The following is a 19,095-nucleotide window of genomic DNA, read 5'->3' on the forward strand; positions in this document are numbered from 1 at the left end:
GCTGTGGAAAGGAAATCTAAGACGCCCCAGTTTCTTGTGATTCCTCCCGAGGAAGGAGTCGCTTCTCTTCAGCTCATTGGCCACGACATCTGTGGACAAGAGTGTCACAAGCTGCTTCTGGGGAAGGAAACCGGTCTTGTTGTTGTCGAAACGATTGTTCCTGATCTCTCGGTAGAGCTTATGATGTAGTGGTGGACAATCGAAATCGTAGGCCGAAAGGTTCGTGTGGCATCTTCCTTCATGATCTTGAGAGAAAGCACCATCCCTCGGCACTGTCGAAACAATCGAATCTCTCCTGGCTCGGATCCTGTGACGTGTTTTGGCCACTGATGACTCGACCACATCCCGAATCTCGATAAACCGGTGTTTGAATGGAGAGGTTGGGGAGGAACATTCAGAGTCGCACTGCTGAAAACAATTTTAGCTTGTTGTTTGAACTCTTCTTTCATGGATTGTTTGGTGACTTACTGCCGTCCAGTTCCCGCCACGGTTTGACTTCACCCTAGAACGTTGGAATGACGCGAAGAACCCATCCTGGTTGTCAACGAGAACATGCCCGGAATAGGTATACCTTGGGTTTGATGAGCTTGAAAGTGTAACTCCAACTTTGTCACCTGGGCTTTGAGCTGTGTTCTCTGTCGCCGTAGGAATGCCGCTGACTATCCGGACCAGTTGTAAATAGCTCCATCTTGATAAGTTAGTCGATCTCGGATGAGCTGCATCATGTCTGGTAGTCCCCGTTGGCTCGGGTGCGACGTTTTGGGCTCTCTGAATGTCAGACATGACTGTCTGCTTGCGCTACGATGTGGCTTTCGTCGGCGTTGGAATGGCCGCATGCAGACGTCTGGTTGGCGGTGAAAGTAGAAAAAGGCTTGGGCAAGGGGGAGTATATCTGTAAATCCAGCTTGGGGGAAAAGTACTGTACAGAATTGCCGACGCATGCTAGGGCGTCAAGGGCTGACCTGACCATCGGGAGGCAATGCGAAACAATTTACTGCCTCATCTGGGACTTTTGAGGCCTCCAGAAAGTGTGGCATTCCGCGTACCCGCGGCACTGTATCTAATGGGAATGTACAGCCTGCCCTACACACCATCTCCAACCTAATCCCCTCACACCCTCAGAAATGCTGGAGGGCCTTCTGGCTGAAATTCCAATCCGCCCATGGCAGACCTGGCCAATAAAAAGCTGCAAGAGTCAATTTCTGTCGAGGGGGTGCATCAGTAAGATGTACACTTGTCAGCCCCATGTCTCAATTTCCGACCAGCCTGATCATGATCCTAATCGAGCGGGTGGGCAGATTTCAAAATAGAATGATTTTGGGGGTATCTATCGCAACATACAAGAAAGGCTTCGAAGACTCTTAGCTTTCAATTGAATATCGAGTTATGTTACCGTCTTTTCACCGTCATCGATCATTTGGGCTTGTCTGTGCCAGATTCTTCTTATGCTCTTCTGTTATCCATCAGATTTCATCACATCATGACACTGAGGAATCCTTTCTCGCGTGCTTCAAAGAAGTCTTTGCCTCCTCAAAATATATCTGTCAGTGATGTAGATCCTCAGAAACTCGCAAACATGTTAAAAGAAGCCTTCAAAACCGATCCTTTCGATGTTGACGTTAGTGATCTCAGTTTCCAGCCAGAAGTCATGCCTACTGACAAATCATAGTTAATACACAATACTTATAGCATCAGGGCCAAAAGACATCTTACAGATGTAAGTTAAAGACTTTCTTTCATTCTCGTTTCTCTGCTCTTCATCTTGAATACACGCTGAGACTTTGGGGCCCTCAGGTTGAAATAGCCAAATGCAGGTAGCATCTGGGCATGGAACACAAGCAGTTCATCCTGCCTACGTATGGTATGGTGCATCACATACTAGGAGTTCATGGCGCAATAATTATGTGGATTCTGTCGGATCGTCGATGGGTTGCAGCTGGCTCATGCATGTCACCTGAGGAGAAGGCTTGGCTTGGTATTCAGAGGAGGCTGCCGGTTGGCTAAGTCCGGTCTAGGCCGGCATGCAATTTACCAATAGACCCCTTCAGCTGATAGAAACGGGTCGTTGAAACCAACGCCACATGAATGATCTGCGGCATGATAACGAAGTTGATAGGAAAGGCGTAAATTCAAGCCGTAGCCTGCTTCCGAGTGCCTGCAGTGTGACATTCTACGTGCTCTGATCACCTAAGACTTACATGAAAAGGTGGTATCTTTGAATCAAGTCTGGTCACCAAATCGTTCGTATTCAAGAGGCTGTGATAGCATGGCGGCTGAGTGTGATGACAAAAGTGCGAGAATCGCCCACGGAACGATTCTGAGAATTCCAGAGCCTCACGCTGTGCTAATGTGTCCGTAACCCCCACAACAGCATCGCTCTCGACATTCTTTTTGAGACCCAAGAAGCTCATGATCTTTTCCTCGATTGCTTATGCTCTCTTCGCAGCCGTGGTGTTCAATCGTGTTCTACCACACCTGAAGACCGCGATATGTCTTTGCTTGGCCATCATGGCACCATCAAGCCCTAAGGCTGCGAGCCGCGACCGCCCGACTGAAACCCTTTCAGACAGGATTCTCGACACTTTCATAAACAGTGCATTTGACTCTCAACATCGCTTCTTGTCACAAGGGTCAATTGAAGAGCTCGTCACCAAGGACTCAATTCTCAACACCTTTCTGAGAGGACGGCAATGGAGGAACGAAGGCCCTAAGCTAATTTCAGACGACCAGCTCGCAGATTACATTCTCAAGCATGCCAAAATAATCTTCGCAATTGCTGTAATGCTTGCACTTCCTGGAAGTGAGCTGAGAGAGGGAATGCGACAAGGCCAGGAACGAGAGATGTCCGATCAGCATCTACCCATAAATACAACATACTGGTCCGGGGAGCACATCAATTCCGACAGAACGTCTTCCTGTATCGAAGACTACGAAGATGAAATATGGTCTCCTGCCAGGATAGACCTCTTCTGTCGCGCACAGTGGCAATATCTGGCCCCTGTCTTCTCCATCAGCAAGCTCAATCATGATCTGAGCCCTCACTGTGTCCTACCCTTCACAGACAAGATTCTGGAGTGTAGAGTCGGAGCGTTCGGACAAGTATCAGGATACGCACATCATCCATCGCATCTCATCGATTCGAATGATAAAGTACGTATATCGCCTGTCGCTATACAGAGCCATATTGAGCATTTGAAATAATTGAGTCGCATAGAATTTTCGCTGCCCCAAGTATGTCGCTGTGAAAAGAATCAATGACGAGGAAGCCGACCGGCAAAAGATGGTGCATAGCTGGGAGAGGGAAGCAGACATCCTGCAGAAGATGAATCAACTGAACCAACCCCACATTGTTCGGTTTCTCACGGCCTTCCGACGAGGACCCCCGGGACAAGAGGAGCACTTTCTGATGATGGAATGGGCAAACGGTGGGAATCTTCGGGACTTTTGGCGAAAGTTTGATCGTCCAACTTTGACAGGGGATTTGACAAAGGCAACACTGCGCCAGATTCTGGGACTAGCCGAAGCAATCAGCAAAGCACATTATCCTGTGTCTACCTCCGGCTTAAACTTTCGACATGGCGACTTGAAGCCAGAGAACATCCTTTGGTTCAAGGACGGCGGTGATGTTGATGGGATTGGCTTGCTCAAGATCGGGGACTGGGGTCTTGCAAAGCAACACCGATTCGTCACCGAGCTGCGAAGCAACAAGACCACCACTAGGTGGGGTACTCGCGCCTATGAGCCACCAGAGGAAGCTGCTAGCCAGGGAGCGAAACTGTTGGTACCGGGACAGTCCGGAAAGAAGAGGTCTCGACTTTACGACATTTGGGCCATGGGTTGTATCACGCTGGAGTTCTTGATCTGGCTGGTCTATGGCCTCGAACAATTGCAAGAGTTCAACGCCAGAATCTATCTCAGTAACCCCGATGCCCCGCGCTTCTACCAAGTCAAGCGTGATTCGAGCAACCAGCTCATAGCTACAGTCCACGATGTTGCTGTGCGATGGATGGATCACATGGCAAAAGATCCCATCTTCAAAGTGGGCCAAACTGCTCTGGGTAGCCTCCTCGAAGTTGTTCAGACTCGGCTCCTTGTTGTCAAGCTTCCCGAGCGACTCGGGACATCAGCAATCACTTCGGATGACACCATGGCACCGCAGCAGGACGTCGTTCGCGAGTCAATGGTCAACAAATTGGCTGATTCGCCAGCGAACGCGACGGAGGCCCAACACGTCGTTGCACTAGAACCCCCTGATATTGTCGTCAGTGGTCCAGAAGCCAAGGAGACTGGAAAAAAGCAGGAAATCGATCCGGGTACTAACAGAGCATTCTCCAAAGGTGGCAAGGAACGCGCACGCTCAAATCAGTTCTATGACTCTATGCTGGAAATAGACGGTGAGGATGAGGATGATAGCTACTGGTTTACAGGTCTCCCTAATCTTCCACGTGGCCCTTTCCTTGACGATATTGTCCGAATCGTTAAGCAAGGTGACACATATCGATCGGCGGACTCGGGAGCCAAAGTAAGAAAAGATGGACAATTTTCCCGAGCTGAACAGCGTACTGCAAGCTTGGTTGCACCGCGAGCAAAACAAGTAGGTCTAAGACCTCTCTCCTCCAGTATTGACGATCAAGGTTGTTCATTGACTAACAGCAAGTTCGATTCCTAGGTTGTACGTTCTTTGCCTCATGTTCATTTACATCCGGTTACATCATGCTGATTATCCCTCTCAGGACGTAAGTAGCTCGTGAACTCCAATCTGAACTTTGCAAACTGTTCACAGTATGTAGGTGTCGTCAATCCAGCTGTCCTTCCATGCTGCACTTCACTAAAAATACATCACACTCGTAATAGGGAGTAAGCATACTTCCCAAGGTCCACAGCGATAGCCAGAATCCATGCTGACTGCCATCTATGATAGCATGTAAGCAATCTGAATTCATGCGGGTTTCGTAAAATGCTCGCGAAGCAGATTGACACGTCATTGCTAAACTATGGTAGACTGTAAGTGGGAATAACACCAGGCCAGGTGCCAGTTTAGACGTGTTTCTTACGACATGCTTCTCCAATAGCAAGTACGTACTCACCTGTCAATCGAAATATCTCAATCGCTTCTAACGTTGGCTGCTAAAGCTTGGTACGGATTGGAATCTTGAAGTCGACAACAAATTTGCTGAGCTTGCTCTGAATTCTATTCGCTCCAAGGATTTGCTGAAGCTTCACGATCCACCTCTTTCAGACATTTGTGGAGACTGTCAAAAAGTATCCGAGAATCTCTGGCAGCCAGCATTCAGCGTTACCTACGAAGCCGATGAATTAGAGACATCAGCAAAGAACTCTTGCCATCTCTGTCAACTGTTTTGGAAAGCCTACCAACGAGCCACGGTTAAGCTGTCAACTGTAACATTTGAAAGGATCGGAACGTTCCTGAAGATGAATGGCATAGGGCCGCCAGTTCTTTCGATCTCCAGAAGCCTCGGTGAATCCGACTTATGTAGAGGGTTTTACCCTTTGGTGCAGAAAGAATGGGGTATCTAACGTTTTGAACTAGGCATGATGACAAGAATCGATGCCGATATTCAGATTGGATATCCAGATCTTTTTGAGGCTGGTAGCCAGGCATACTTTGAGATCATACGACACTGGCTGGATACGTGTGACGTCCAGCATAGAAACTGCCAACGGAATATCTCGAGAAACACATCCGATTGTGAGAACCCGAACGTTGCATTGCGACGGGACTACTTGCCCACACGAGTCATTGCTGTGGGAAAGCCAGGAGACAAAACTGTGCATCTTCTGGAGACTAGACAGTCAAAACCTCAAGATCGTGGGGAATGGATCGCACTTTCTCATCAATGGGGCAACGGGAGTCAATTCTGCACCACCACGGCTAATCTGAAGGCACACATTGACGGTATGGATTTCGAATTGCTACCTGCTACTTTCAAACACGCAGTCACGGTGACTCGTGCTCTTGGGCGGCCGTACCTTTGGATCGATTCGATTTGCATCATACAAGGCGAAGGTGGCGACTTTAACCAAGAGGCTAAGAACATGGAGCAAGTCTACAGTGGTGCGTATTGCGTCCTGGCGTCGAGCAGATCTCCAGGACACTACGCTGGATTTTTGCAGAAGAGAAACCAGAGACATACTGTTGTCATGCGACAACATGGGAAACCGGCGCCATTTCATATCTCCGAGATCATTGACAACTTTGGATCTCACGTTCTGGACGGGTCATTGAACAAAAGAGGATGGGTACTGCAGGAACATGCACTCGCGCGTCGAACGGTATATTTCACTGATCATCAGACATACTTTGAGTGTGGGGAAGGTGTTCGCTGCGAAACAATGACGAAGATGACCAAGTACGAACCCCCCGTCCCATACTACTACATTATTTCTCGGAGGGCCTCACTTACTAATAGTCTAACATTAGTGAACTGGCCACATTCCTCGGGGATCCAGACTTCCCAAAAGTAATAATGAAGGCTGACCAAGGAGAAAGAATTCTTCGATACCAGGATCTCTACAGCACATATTCTCGACTCGGTCTTTCGAAGGATCATGATCGAACGATGGCAATCGACGGCCTACAGGACAGGCTCCTTAATACACTCAGAGTTCAAGGGGGCTTTGGTATCTTCGACGAGGGAGACAAAGATGGCCAAAATCGGGGTTTACTTCGCCGAAGCTTACTATGGCGCCGTGGAGCTGGTACTCCTACTTTAGACCGCATCAAATTTCCCAAGGACCATCCCATCGCGAAGGTACCCTCATGGTCGTGGATGGCATGCAAAGGCGGGATCGACTACATAAGTCCGTCTTTTGGTGGCGTAGATTGGGAAAAGATGAGGTCGCCTTGGTCCAAAGCGACTGGAGGTTTCGAAAGCAAGATACAGACAGATGATCGCGGCGGAGACGTGGCTCTGGTTGCCGAAGCCAGAGACTACAACCTTCTCAACCTTCGCGATGGGCAAGGTGAAATCATTTTCGACCGCCCTGGTGATTCCCATCAGCCTTCAACAAAGTGCGTTGTCTTAGGAAAGCAGAAGGCGATCGCTCCGTTGGGAGACAACACGAACAACATGAGAGATCATTACCTCTTGATTGTGGCGTCAACGAACAAGAGAGACAAGGATGGGCACTTGATCTACGAACGTGTAGGGGCCGGTTATTTGCCTGGAAAGTTCATTGGATCAACTGGTGAAGAGGTCAGAATTCATTGAGGTATCTTTGCCGAATCAATCCGGCCTGAATTCAAAGTAAAGAAGAGAACATATTGCACAGCATTGGCTCATTCAACATGGTGTCAAATAAGAAGGTTTTAGTTTGGGGAGGCAATCTGCAGTACTAGAGGCTATTCGGCCTCAATCATACTCTCATTGATGATATTAATACACCAAACCAGATCTTTTATCCATCATGCTACTCAAGATAAGGTCGAAAAAGCCGTGGAATGTGTCTAGTGTGACGTTCGCCTCTTATTTCATTGGTACTTACTCATGATATGCTGCGAGAGATATGTTGTATAGATGATACTTCGTGCGAGAAATAGACATATACACGAACGAATTATATTTACTCTACGTTGGTAAATATCTGAAATGGCTTCATGGCGCCTCCAGCATTGGTGTTGGATTGAAGGTCTCACGAATGACGTCAAGGCGCCCAGAGCTAATGACGTCGTGGATCAGAGCCAAGCGTGATATAACAAAACGACTAACATTCCTCGCCGTTAATTCTAAATATTTCCGGCCTCAGTTGAATCCGCTTCCTAAATTCACCGGCAACGTTGGATCTCCTGATTGAATCCACAGTCTGAAGTCCTCATCATGGAAACCTCAACATCAGACGACCAATCCACCAACCATAATGAGGCTATCAATGACGGCCGCCCAGCCGGCCTCACCGTGACTGAGCGAAATGAGCGATACTTTCTCACTCAAGTCGTGCAGGCAGTCTTGAAACCTCTCAAACCCCGATTGATGAAGCCTAAGAAGGGATCAGATGAGAAGACGCGATTGACCGCGACAAAGAGGGCGCGAAGATACTGCGACGTCAGGGAGAGCGAAGTAGAAGGAGTCTGGACTTACGACATAACAACAAAAACCTCAACAGAAAGAAAGGGAGGTGCCAGGGCAGGTTACAAGCGACGAATTCTTTACTTCGGGGGTGGAGGATGGCAGATGCCCCCGAGCGAACACCACTGGGCCTTTTGCGCCGAGCTAGTTCGCCGCTTACCCGACACAAGGGTCACGATCATCTCATATCCCTTGGCGCCGAAGCACCCGGTATCAGTGGCCTTCCCTCAAATTGAGAGAGTCTACAAGAAGCTACTGATGGAGTCGACAAAGGCTGGCGAAAGGGTTATCGTGGCTGGGGACAGTTCAGGCGGGAATATCGCCCTCTGTGTGGTGACGTGGACGTTGAGGGTCCAGGAGAGAGATGTTGCCAATCCCCCAGTCGCCATCCTCGCAATGAGTCCAACTACAGATCTACGACATGAGATGAAAGAGATCAAGAAGGCAGACAGATTTGATCCCATACACACCCACGGGTGTATCCACGAGACCGCAAAGACGTGGTGCCCTGGTCCTGTCAACGACGGTGGCAGTTCGCAGGAAAAGCCATCATCAGGCCGATTAGACTGGAGCTTTGAGGATCCTCGAGTTTCTCCTATTCAGGCTGATCTCACGTACCTTGTTCGCCACGGGGTCAAGGTTCACGGGTTGACTGGTTCTTACGATGTGTTAGAACCTGAAGCTATAGCATTCAGAAACAAGTGTAAAGAGAATGGGGTGACGGGAGAGTGGCTATCATGGCATGGGCAGATGCATTGTTTCCCGTTGACATTTAGGTATGGGCTGAAAGCGAGTAAGGAGGCATTGGACTGGATTGTAGGTGTTTTAGAGAAGTGTTGAAAATGACCGCGTTCACGCAGGAGGTAATTCGGGTGTTTGCCTGAAGATCATCAATTTGCCGTGGCGGTGTCTGCTAGGGCCAAGCTCAGACCCGCACCAAGGAGGACGGATTGCCTCCAAATTCAAGTACACAATACAAGCGATGCCTCATGCTTTTCCAATTCCAACTTCCCCGCCACTCCTTCCAATCCTCAGAATCTCTGCCACTCGAGGTACCCGATCAAGCTCGAAAGACCTCCACCGACCTTGCGGTCGAACTGCTCCTTGGCACCGGGCTCGCCAGGTCGAAGAAACAGAGTGGACGGCCACCGCTTCACGACAGTGTGCTCCTTCTTCATTCTAGCTCCAGCTTCATGAGCCTTCTGGAAGATCCCAACATTCTTCAAGTATCTGTTCAAAAGTTAGTGTCTGGCACTCGACTGCTCCCAGGCGTTAGGGTCAAACATTTTGTTGGCTAGGACCTATACTGATGGGTACCTGGTGATTGGCATTCTGATAAAGAAGTCTAGATGTATGTTTTTGATGGCTGATACATGTAGCCCGTTGAAGTTTGGCTATTTAATCCACAGCTAGCTTTTACAGATAATTCCAAAGTTACTGGCTTTGTGAAAGAAGCAATTCATGCAGGTCATTGATTGACTCGGCAACCGCAAGCTCCCTCATTTTCCCTCAAAAAGATGTTGGCATGAGATGATGGTAAGACTTAAAGACTTCGAAGACCTTAGTGGGATTTCCCAAGAGCAAATTCACCTGTTTTCCCTCGCCAAATGCCGCTTGTAATTGACGGGAAAAAAACTACTATGTATGCTTCTAAATAAAATTCAGAACAGTGTGGCGCCGGGAGGAGTCTTGGTCATATACCAAGGTTAACGTTTTCGGAACACGCCACTCGGCACTCCCTAAGCCTCGCCCCCGACTGAAGGATGAAGAGGCTAATAGTTCATGTGGTTGCGGGGAGAACTGCCGACTGAAGTTGTGTCGCTGAAACCCTTTGCTTTGGTAGCTGCTTCCCACATCGCAACTCACTTCGCGTGGTGCCCAAGTCTTCAACCAAGCCCATCCAGGTACTTGGCCGACTTTCAATCAGTCACCTTCAACCAGTTCGACTGGGCCAAATGGTCCAGCTAGTAAAAGCGACGGCCAAACAAATTCTCCTCAATAGATGCTCTGGTGACTATGAAGGGGGCGGTCACACAAATCACAAAAGGGCCACGAAAAAGGTAGTTCCTTTCTTTTTTGTTTTTCTTTTTTCTTAACTTTAACCTTTGTCCGCCTTATGACCTCTCTGCTGTTTTTTGACATATATTCACGAACCTCTCTGTCCAGATGAAAACCTATCCATAGTTCTTCATCTAGGGGTACATGCCGTTCCCTCACTCCCAGGGATAAGTGTCATCGGTGTGTAGGAGTTCAAGCCTGGTTATTCTCAGAGGGATATTTCAAGTCAGGAGAAGTGTGTATTAGCCTGATATCATGAACTCGTGTAATATCCCTATGTGGTCGTCTTTCTTCTCCCCACTCTCCCCCCCTCTGGTTCCAATCATGTGTGTAAGCCAGGTGTGAAAGAAGTACTACCACCATTAGCTTAGACTATGGACAGAGGTTCATGCATTTTTCAATGTGTAAATACGCTATTTTAGATGCTGGTCAAGGTGCAGGTAGAGATCTATTTGATAATGAGGAAGTGAGGCAGAGCAGGAGCGGCCAGGAGAAGTGGGAAGCAGAGATGGCGAATGTGATGTGGGCGGGAACAGGGGCCAGCAACGTGAGCCAGAGATACAGACAGGAGCCAGAGACAGAAGCTAAATACAGGAGCTAGAGATAGCGATAGGAATATCAACAGTGATGATAGGCAGAGGCAAAGAGCAGAGTCGCATGGCTAACAGGATGGATACAGGTAGGGGACGAAGATATGGGCGGAGACGGGGAACAGAGACAGGAGGCAGAGATGGCAGGCAGAGACGAAGACCAGAAACGAGACGTAGGACGGGGAAGCAGGATGGGAAAGCAGGGTGACAACAGTCACAAACAGCCAGAGATCACACCCAGTCAGGGGAAGATTCACACATCACACATCACGGAAGGCACAGAAATAGTTTTGGGTTGGGAAGTATTCCCGCTGGTGATATATTGAGAAAAAAAAAAAAAAAGAAAAAAAAGCAAAACACCCCGCGAGGGGAAAACCCAAGTCCGCTTGTCGCTGATGTTGCTGAAAAAAAAAGAAAACTCGCTGGGTTAAAAAGAGTGTGAAAAAAAACGAGTGTGAAAAAAGAGTGAAGAAAAGCAACGCTAGGTAATGATATTCGCTGTAAAAAAGCACCGCTGGTGGTTATCGTCGTCCTCGTCATCGCTGTCCTCGTCGTCGTCCGTCGTCCTTGTCGCACTCTCGAGTGCTTATTCGATCCCTTGCTGAAGAATTAAAGGAAGGAAGGCAGGAAGGCGCCTCCCCTTATCTGGAGTAAGGCTTGGGCCTTCTCATGGGAAGGAGCATCGTGGGAGGCGCCTTCCTCTTCCTGATCACCGTGCCTACAGTAGAAGGAGCAGGGGGGCGGTGCTCCTGGGAAAGAGCAGGAGGAGGAGGAGAGAGCGAGGGAGAGGGGAGGAAGGGACGGCCGGGAGGAGAAGTTGGTGGCACTGCCATCTGCGCGATGGGCATGAAGCCCGCGCGGTCGCCATGGTTGGCGAGGATCTTCGGATCCTTGCGGGCCCTGCCCGACTTATTGCGAGGCAGGTTGCTCAAATTCTTGCGTCCCGCCTGGCCGACCCGCGCCTTCTTGTCGACGCGAGCCGGGGCGGGCTTGAGGGGAGGGCGGGAAGGAGCTGTTGAGCGCTTGCCCAGAGCACCATTCGTGCCTGCCGTCTTGAGGCGGGTCTCGACCCGAATGGCGCTCTTTACGTTGAGATTTCCCAATTTGAAGAAGGGGCGGGGGGCGGGAGTGGCGCGGGAAGGAGCAGTGGGAGACATCGTGACTTCTGTATGTGGTGATGTATTGGTAGCGGTGGTAGCGTGTATAAAAGCAAGAAAGCAAAAAAGCGGCGAAAAAGCGAAACAGCGAAGCGAAAATCTTTGATTGACAGCGGACGAAGAAAAAAAAGAAGAAGAAACAGGACGAACTTCTTGGCAGGCGTGGGGCTTTATACACTTGACGACGAGACATACGGGATAGAGCCATCTACGGTGCTACTCATGGCTGGGCAACCCGTTGGCTGGTGGCGCAAAATCCGAATACATTCAAAAGTAAGTTGCTGCTTTCAGGTCGTGGCGGGGATTGCGGGGGGGAAGCCATACATGTTCCTCCATTGAGGGAGGGCATGGACGGCCCAACATAATATCGGAGACGGCACCAACAACAGGCAACCAGAAATAAAGGGGAAATTCGGGACAGACATGGAAGTCAGAGAATAGAGGTTGCGGACCTGAACGACCAAACCCTGAGGAGTCCATGGGCAGCCCGTAAACGCAAAAGCACAGCAGGACGAAACTCCAAGTATGCAATAGCTTCTCGCCTTTCTTGATTCATGCCTGCAGTACACGTGCTCTCGTATCGTCTAGTCCGAGACCGCCTACCCACCCGAAAGGTATCATCCCATTGTCCTCCGCCCAACGCCATAATGATGCTACTTGACAGTTCCTATTGTCTCCCTTTGATTTCCATATACACAGTATTCGTACAATTTTTCCATTTCAGAGCTCACGCATCGAGCTCGCCTTCCTCAATCATCCTTCCGAGGATGAGGCTCTGGATGACCAGCTCGTCGCTCAAAGTTCTGATTCGCTTCGGGGCTCGGTCTGCCTCGTCCTTGACGGGGGCAGCTGGCCTCTTTCTCTTCTTTGAGGGCTTTGTGTTGGGGGCAGCGGAGCTGAAAAGCCCCTCTTCGGTTCCGGTATGCTCGTCGACGTAGACCCAGTCGAAAGGGTCGTCCAGCCCTTCTCGTTGCTTGAGCGTCTCCTTTGCTTCGTCGAGATTGTAGACTCGCGACAGCGTAGCACCCAAGACATGTGCTAGGAACACGTACGGCATCTTCTTATCCTCCGCCCTAGACTTCTTCATCACCAGGAGGATCTTGCTTCCCTCCAACATCTTTGGCCTGCGTTCGACGACATCGCCAAGTCGTGCCTCGGTGGCCGAGTAGGGTGCCAGGGAGCGAGAGCGGATGGCATCTCGAAGGAAGGTTGACTGTCCTGCACAAAGAAGGTATGGCAGCCAATCTACCACTGTTCCCTTCGCCACGCAGGTGGCTACCCATCGATCCGAAATGCAAGGTAGTCCCAGGGCAAGAGCTTGCATGTACTTAACCTTTCGAGAGTGGCCATCTGCAATCAAGGCTGTGAAGCCGAGCGACTGTGCCCAGGGTGTCAAGGTCAGAGGGGTTACTTCTGTTCCGTCTGACGCCGGACTGGTTGACCTGCTCTTCAACGCGTTTGCCTCGAACAGCTCGTCGAAGCCGTTGGTAAGCAGATGTCCACCGGCTTGTGCAATCATCTTTTCAATATCACGACTCTGTCCCAGGCGGTGCTCGTACTGATCAGGCTTCTCTCCATCCTTTTTCGACTGAAATGATACAGCAAAGGCCATGCCAGCGAAGATCTTGGCACCGCTGCCATCTTTGGAGGTATAAGACAACATGGAGAGACGGCTGCCGCGTGCGCTTTGCTTCAGGGGTTGGATGATACTATTCTCGAAGCCCGTAACAGAAGGTGACCGGGTCAGCTCGTCGGTCGAGGCACTATCAAGACGCGTGCTCCTGCGGCTCTGCCTTCGAGTGCTGGGCTTGGCCACGCGTGATCCAGTGGCGACTCTCGACAAGGACTTTGCGGGCTGGCGTCCACGTGTCGGCTTTTCGGGGGAAAGCGGCGGAAGCTCGACGGATTCTTGGGTAGCCGGAGACGTCTTGTCCGATGGTGCGGGTGTGGCTGTGAGATCGCTCAACGTCGAGGTTGACCCGGGAGGCTCAGCAGCAGTCGGTGATTGATGGGTATCTGGCGTTGCGGGAGTTTTCTCTGTTGGTTTGTTCTGGCTAATAATGGCTAGAGACGTCTTGTTCTTGGACCGAGTCTTGGGAATGGGAGGGGAAGACGGAAGGGCGGGTTGGTCCTCAACAGCGAGGGCATCTGCTGGGGCAGGTGCCTCCTCCTTAGTGACTGCGTCTTGCTCCATAATCAGCTCCTCGGCAGGAACTATTGCATGCTGAGCAGTGCCTTCTCCCGAGTTGCGACCCTCGCGACCCTCAGTGTTAGTAGACTCCACAGATGCACCTGCACGTGCTGTGCTCTTCAATGATTGAGCCTTTGGTGTTGGTCGGGGTTTGCGGCCAGACCTGCGCGAAGGTTGCACAGGCGCAGGCTCTGATAGCTCGGTGTCGGGCTCTTTGGCTGGCTCAACGTCTGCCACAACCTCTTCCGCGTTTCTCTCGACCTCTTCGGGCGCTCCTCTGTCTTGACTGTCGGTTTCCGCAGGGACTTCCGGTTCCTCGACAGGCTCAGCATGGCGTTTCGCCAAGGGCTGGTCAGATGATGCTACAACCACAGGCCCAGGATGCGACTGCGTGTTGGTAGGGCTCGTCTCGGGAATAACGTCCTTGGGGCGCGAGCTGTTGCCCGAACTCTCCGTCTCCGGGGCTGCGCCAGCAGTGTTTGACTTCTGGGTAGCGCCTGTACTGTCAGGGACTTTTTCGTTACTCGACACGATTGCCGCTTTGCCGTTCCCAAGATCAGGCGATGCCCGCGAACGCGGCCGCTGGGCCTCTTGTCCCTGAGAATCAGCAACAGTAAACTCGTCAACTTCGTCGTCTGATGTAGTCGCAACACGACGTGCACGATAACGTCCTGTCCGAGTGGTTCTTGGTCTCTTAGTCGTTGAAGGCACCTCGACGGAACGGCGCTCACTGCGACGTCCAACACTGATGTTGGCAAGCTGTTTCGACGCTGCCTCTTGCTTCTGTGCAACGAGTCTTCTGCGTCTCAAGGCATCGTCCAAATCATCTCCAAAATCATCCGTATCTTCCCCAGACATCACGTCCTTGGCTTCGGTGCTGAGCCTTCTTCTTTGCGGCTCCTTCACGCTCTCGTATTTTGTTAGGGGTTCCGGTCGCACTCGAGTGTTGGCGGGTGCGTACTGTGGTGATTCGGGTACCGTGCCATCATCGGGTTGACCAACACTTGGACTGCGTTCCTGACGACCCGGCGACTCAGTCCTAGTAATCTGCGGGCTCGACGGAGGAATAGAAGACGCTATGTTATACCGATTCTTAAGCGGTGACGTCTCAGCGACGTTTGGCGAGATGGAGTTATGAGCGTACACGTGCGGAGACGGTCTCGAAGAGGTAGGGCTAAATCGCTTGACGGCTGACGAAAACTGGGTTTGGCCAAACAATTGCGATCCTACCAAAGCAGGGTCGCCGAGCTTCTTAATGCCCGCGAAGGGGTTATTGGCCGGTGTCTGTGGCGGCTGTGCTGTGTTGGGCAGAGGAGAGTCGTTATCGGTTCGTTGGACGGAGGAGTGTTGTTGGGAGCTGGACCTGCGCCAGGCTCCTCGGCCCGTAGCCAGATTGACCTCGTCGGGTATCGATGAAGGTTCTTCCTCCGGCTGTGTCTCCTCCTGTATCAGGTGGCTGAGGTTGCCAAAGTTCACAGGGCCCGAGTCTTCGTCGTGGGGAGGACAACTCTGGGTCACGGCGTCTTGTGAGATGGGGCTCGTCTCGACGAAGGACGGGCCATCGTAGTAGTTCTGGTAATCTCGTTCGTCGTTATCTTGAGTCGGCGACTGCTGTGACACGTCCATCTTGGCTTTTTTGCGAGACACGGAGCGCGATGATCGAGGCGAGACATTGACTTTCTTCGGCTGCCGAGATGTTTCGTCGAGGGCGCATGGTGCGGGGGTGGGTTCGGCTTGAGGATCTATCGCATTGTCGTCGCGGATCGGGGCCAACGGCGGCTTGACAAAATTCGTCGCGTCGGGCGGCCCTGGCGGAGCTGAGGCAAAGGATGTTGTTTGGGGATCTGGGCCGCGATCTTGGCCTCCGGCATCCGTAGCGGCGGCAGCGGGAGGTGACGCGACCGATAGGCCCTCGCGAATAAAGTCCTGCTGGGGTAGCTGTCTTGGTCAGTGCCATCCCGGCAAGGAATCCCTGCTTCCCAGGTGGGGGAACAATCACCCACCACGTTTCCGGTTCCAGTCGCTGGAGGCGCGCAGTTCGGTACCGATTGGGAAATGGGCTGACCGGTCGCTCTGCTCGGAGGATCAGAATGGAAAGTCGAAGGCGAGTCGCGACACCTTCTGCTCTCTCGACTATTTTGTCGCGATAATGTTGATGGCCTCGGCGGCGAACTGCTTGTCTATGTTGGCGCCCGAATCAGTTAGCGCATGGTCGCAGCAATGCCTGCATCGTCGCAGTGCTAGCAAATGTTGCAATCAATCCAGTGGCAGCAATGCCCCAAAACACGTCCAGGGCAGGCAGAAAAGCGCCTCCACTTGGAGGAACGCCACAGGAAAAAGCAAAAATGGCCCTACGTACCACGCCGATCCCATACACGACCCTGTATTGGTCCAGGACATACTGGCTGTCTTGCGATTCGTTCTTGCCCTCGAGGGCCTTCTTCTCAGCGGCTGCGAGGGTTTTAGAGCGCGTCATTGTCGTTTCGCATCGTCGGTCAAGGCTGGCAGAGTGATTCTGACAAGAAAGAGGCGCGAGAAAGACTGGCGGGGGTGGGTGGAAAAGTGACAGGGGAGAGAACCCGACTGAGATGGCTGGACGCGAAACAGACACCAGGTCATGTGCTAAGAAAAGTGGCAGATCTTAGGTAAGCTGCACCAACTTGTGCACAGAGCTTCTTTATGCACAGCTCACCTGCATGTAGCTGCCTATTTTGTGCAACGCTAGCCGCTGAAGTGAATGATTTCTTTCTTTTGCTTTGCTGTATTACCTAGACTTTCTCCTTTGACATTGGGTAAGGGAGTTACATCAGACTAATGGACTTTCTCTTTTCCTTCTGTTATTCTCACTAATGGAAGACACCTTGAAAGGAGCCTTTTTGGTGACTTATCAATGTGCTTGTCCTTGGCCATGTCAGTACAGCATCTTTGTAGTAAGATTCCGCTGTCATTTTCAGCCACAGGACCACATGGGTCGAAAGAACTCAAACATTCACTCAGAGGTCTTCAAAGGTGAACATGCCATGAGTCCATGGAACACTCTATGAATCACAGCTGCAGTCTTCCATGACCAGCGTCAGGCCCAGCATCATAAACCACCCACAAATTCGGAAGTATCAGATATTGAAAGCAGAATTATCTCCAGACATCTCACCTTTTTCAAGGATATCAGTCGCAGCTATGGGAAAGGCACTCTATTGCGAGACATTCTGCCTGGAGTTCTCGGAAAGGTGGAAGACTAACCCTGAGGACTACGCTGACAAGGTTACAGAGATTCTAGATGCGGTTCGCCTGCAGGGTCCCCGAGAAGACTTGACAGTCAGCTGGGTGAGTGAGAAGGAAGACTTGTCGTCTGGGGCTGACCTTCACTTGAACAGAACCCCTTTCACGAGCAGTTCATCATCCTGACGCCAGTCGAGCATCCCCTAAGTATGGTATGTTGAACCTTTCCACACCTGATAACTAATCTTATCCGAGTGCTAGGAGCAGAAGACCATGCTTGCAGACATCCGTGACACGTGGAAGCGGGAGCTCCCTGCCGATAAGCGGCCCTCGAGGAAGGATCATGGCTGGGCGAGGAGAGCTCTCAAGAGGGACTCGAGTCAGTAGAGCGGGAGGCACATCAGGCAGGAACCAACTTCGAACTTTGAAGTCGAAATCTCTTTGATCATGCAATGCGCCGTGGCGCAGGGAGATATGTACGTGGGACGCGATGGCCCCGTATTCAAGTAAATACAGTGGGAATCCATATATGAACAATTCAAAACAACGCTCTCATGCCCGTATTTCGTCATATCACGGGTTGTAGCTGAGAACCTCGAGGTTCCGCACCTGGAACTCGGTGCCTACACGACTCGTTAGCATCGTCGCAATTTAAGTTGACAGAAAGCTTATTCCACTACTCACTTCCACTTGGGCCGGGCGAGCCGGAAGAGCCCTCCATTTGCAAGTTGATAATCCTTCATTTCAAGTCAGTAATCACCGTCAAACTTTCCCACCGGATATCCGGCATCAGGCATCAGACTCACAGGTACATCGGCTTTCCGAAATATCCAGCGCCGACTTGCGTCGTGATGAGGTTGCCGTCCATGTAGAATTTGGCCTGCACATCCTTGCCGTTGAGATCTCTCGTCTCAACCTTGATGCTGTGGAAGTTGCCGGGGCTCGGGTAGTTGACGTCCTTGGCCGTCACGATCGAGCTCGTGTTGAAGGTGTTGAAGCTGATCTTGCCGCTGCCCTTCCACTCGGCCATGTCAATCTCAGGCGGCCAGCCCTGCACGGCCGTCAGCCAGAACGCGGGCCATGTGCCCTTGGTCGTGGTCGCCTTGAGCTCGGCGCTGAAGTCGTAGCCGCCACCCTTGGAGACGTTGAAGTGCTCCTTGGCGTGGATCGCTCCGCTGAGGTAGTTGATGGCGATCTGCTGGCCGCCGTGCGTCGCCGGCTTCTGGCCGCTGACCTTGTTGGCGGTGAGGGTGAGCGTGCCGCCGCTGAACTTGACGTTGTCCTTGGTCATGCGCGCGCCGCCGTTGTGGTCGCTGCCCCAAGGGTAGAGGTAGTTCCAGTCGGCGTCGAAGTTGGACTGGGAGTCGAAGCTCGTCTTGGGGATGATGGTCCGCACGGCCCCGACGGGGAGCACGTCGGCCACGAGCAGCGCGCTGCTGAGGACGAGGGCTGCTTGATTGAACCAGACCATCTTGGCAAATGAAAGAAAGGAATGGAGGGTTGAGGTTGGAAGAAGCATCCAACAGACCAGACGAACACCCGGGACATTGCGCACTTCAAATACCCAAATAGCTCTCCGCGCTCTGTCTGGGCGTCGAGTTGATGGCAGTCTGCTGATGACCAGAGCTAGCTCGGCCTCACGACCCTGTCTGATGCCCCGCAAGACCCTCGAGATAGATGAACTGACCTCCACACCAGCAGGATTTCCACCAATGACAATTGGCTTGAAACATCAATTCTGGAAAGAGGCGAAACACTCCGACGCAGGGGCCCCCATGGCGATCCAGGGCGCT

At 51.5% G+C, this 19,095-nt stretch overlaps 7 protein-coding genes across 7 annotated transcripts; 4 read left to right on the forward strand and 3 right to left on the reverse strand.

Moving 5' to 3' along the window:
- Window positions 1-2,508: 2,508 nt before the first annotated feature.
- On the forward strand, window positions 2,509-5,538 carry GCG54_00000596 (uncharacterized protein; the record flags this gene model as incomplete). The annotated part of the gene is made up of 3 exons (XM_045400732.1): window positions 2,509-3,150; window positions 3,215-4,594; window positions 5,134-5,538. The coding sequence occupies 3 exons, from the start codon at window positions 2,509-2,511 to the stop codon at window positions 5,536-5,538; spliced, it is 2,427 nt and encodes an 808-aa protein (XP_045263405.1).
- An 18-nt stretch (window positions 5,539-5,556) lies between these two features.
- GCG54_00000597 (uncharacterized protein) lies at window positions 5,557-7,232 on the forward strand (the record flags this gene model as incomplete). Its single annotated transcript, XM_045400733.1, has 2 exons — window positions 5,557-6,371; window positions 6,443-7,232. 2 exons carry the CDS (start codon window positions 5,557-5,559, stop codon window positions 7,230-7,232), a joined length of 1,605 nt encoding a protein of 534 aa, XP_045263406.1.
- Window positions 7,233-7,838: 606 nt separating this feature from the next.
- GCG54_00000598 (uncharacterized protein) lies at window positions 7,839-8,927 on the forward strand (the record flags this gene model as incomplete). Its single annotated transcript, XM_045400734.1, has 2 exons — window positions 7,839-8,598; window positions 8,653-8,927. 2 exons carry the CDS (start codon window positions 7,839-7,841, stop codon window positions 8,925-8,927), a joined length of 1,035 nt encoding a protein of 344 aa, XP_045263407.1.
- A 2,449-nt stretch (window positions 8,928-11,376) lies between these two features.
- GCG54_00000599 (uncharacterized protein) lies at window positions 11,377-11,892 on the reverse strand (the record flags this gene model as incomplete). The annotated part of the gene is made up of 1 exon (XM_045400735.1): window positions 11,377-11,892. One exon carries the CDS (start codon window positions 11,890-11,892, stop codon window positions 11,377-11,379), a length of 516 nt encoding a protein of 171 aa, XP_045263408.1.
- A 727-nt stretch (window positions 11,893-12,619) lies between these two features.
- On the reverse strand, window positions 12,620-16,559 carry GCG54_00000600 (uncharacterized protein; the record flags this gene model as incomplete). Its single annotated transcript, XM_045400736.1, has 2 exons — window positions 12,620-16,021; window positions 16,443-16,559. The coding sequence occupies 2 exons, from the start codon at window positions 16,557-16,559 to the stop codon at window positions 12,620-12,622; spliced, it is 3,519 nt and encodes a 1,172-aa protein (XP_045263409.1).
- Window positions 16,560-17,260: 701 nt separating this feature from the next.
- Window positions 17,261-17,689, forward strand: GCG54_00000601 (uncharacterized protein; the record flags this gene model as incomplete). The annotated part of the gene is made up of 3 exons (XM_045400737.1): window positions 17,261-17,407; window positions 17,458-17,514; window positions 17,564-17,689. 3 exons carry the CDS (start codon window positions 17,261-17,263, stop codon window positions 17,687-17,689), a joined length of 330 nt encoding a protein of 109 aa, XP_045263410.1.
- A 186-nt stretch (window positions 17,690-17,875) lies between these two features.
- Window positions 17,876-18,773, reverse strand: GCG54_00000602 (Galactan endo-beta-1 3-galactanase; the record flags this gene model as incomplete). Its single annotated transcript, XM_045400738.1, has 3 exons — window positions 17,876-17,925; window positions 17,987-18,039; window positions 18,109-18,773. The coding sequence occupies 3 exons, from the start codon at window positions 18,771-18,773 to the stop codon at window positions 17,876-17,878; spliced, it is 768 nt and encodes a 255-aa protein (XP_045263411.1).
- Window positions 18,774-19,095: the final 322 nt, after the last annotated feature.

The sequence above is a fragment of the Colletotrichum gloeosporioides genome (assembly GCF_011800055.1).
Source record: "Colletotrichum gloeosporioides strain Lc1 chromosome Unknown consensus_50, whole genome shotgun sequence".
Lineage (NCBI taxonomy): Eukaryota > Fungi > Ascomycota > Sordariomycetes > Glomerellales > Glomerellaceae > Colletotrichum > Colletotrichum gloeosporioides.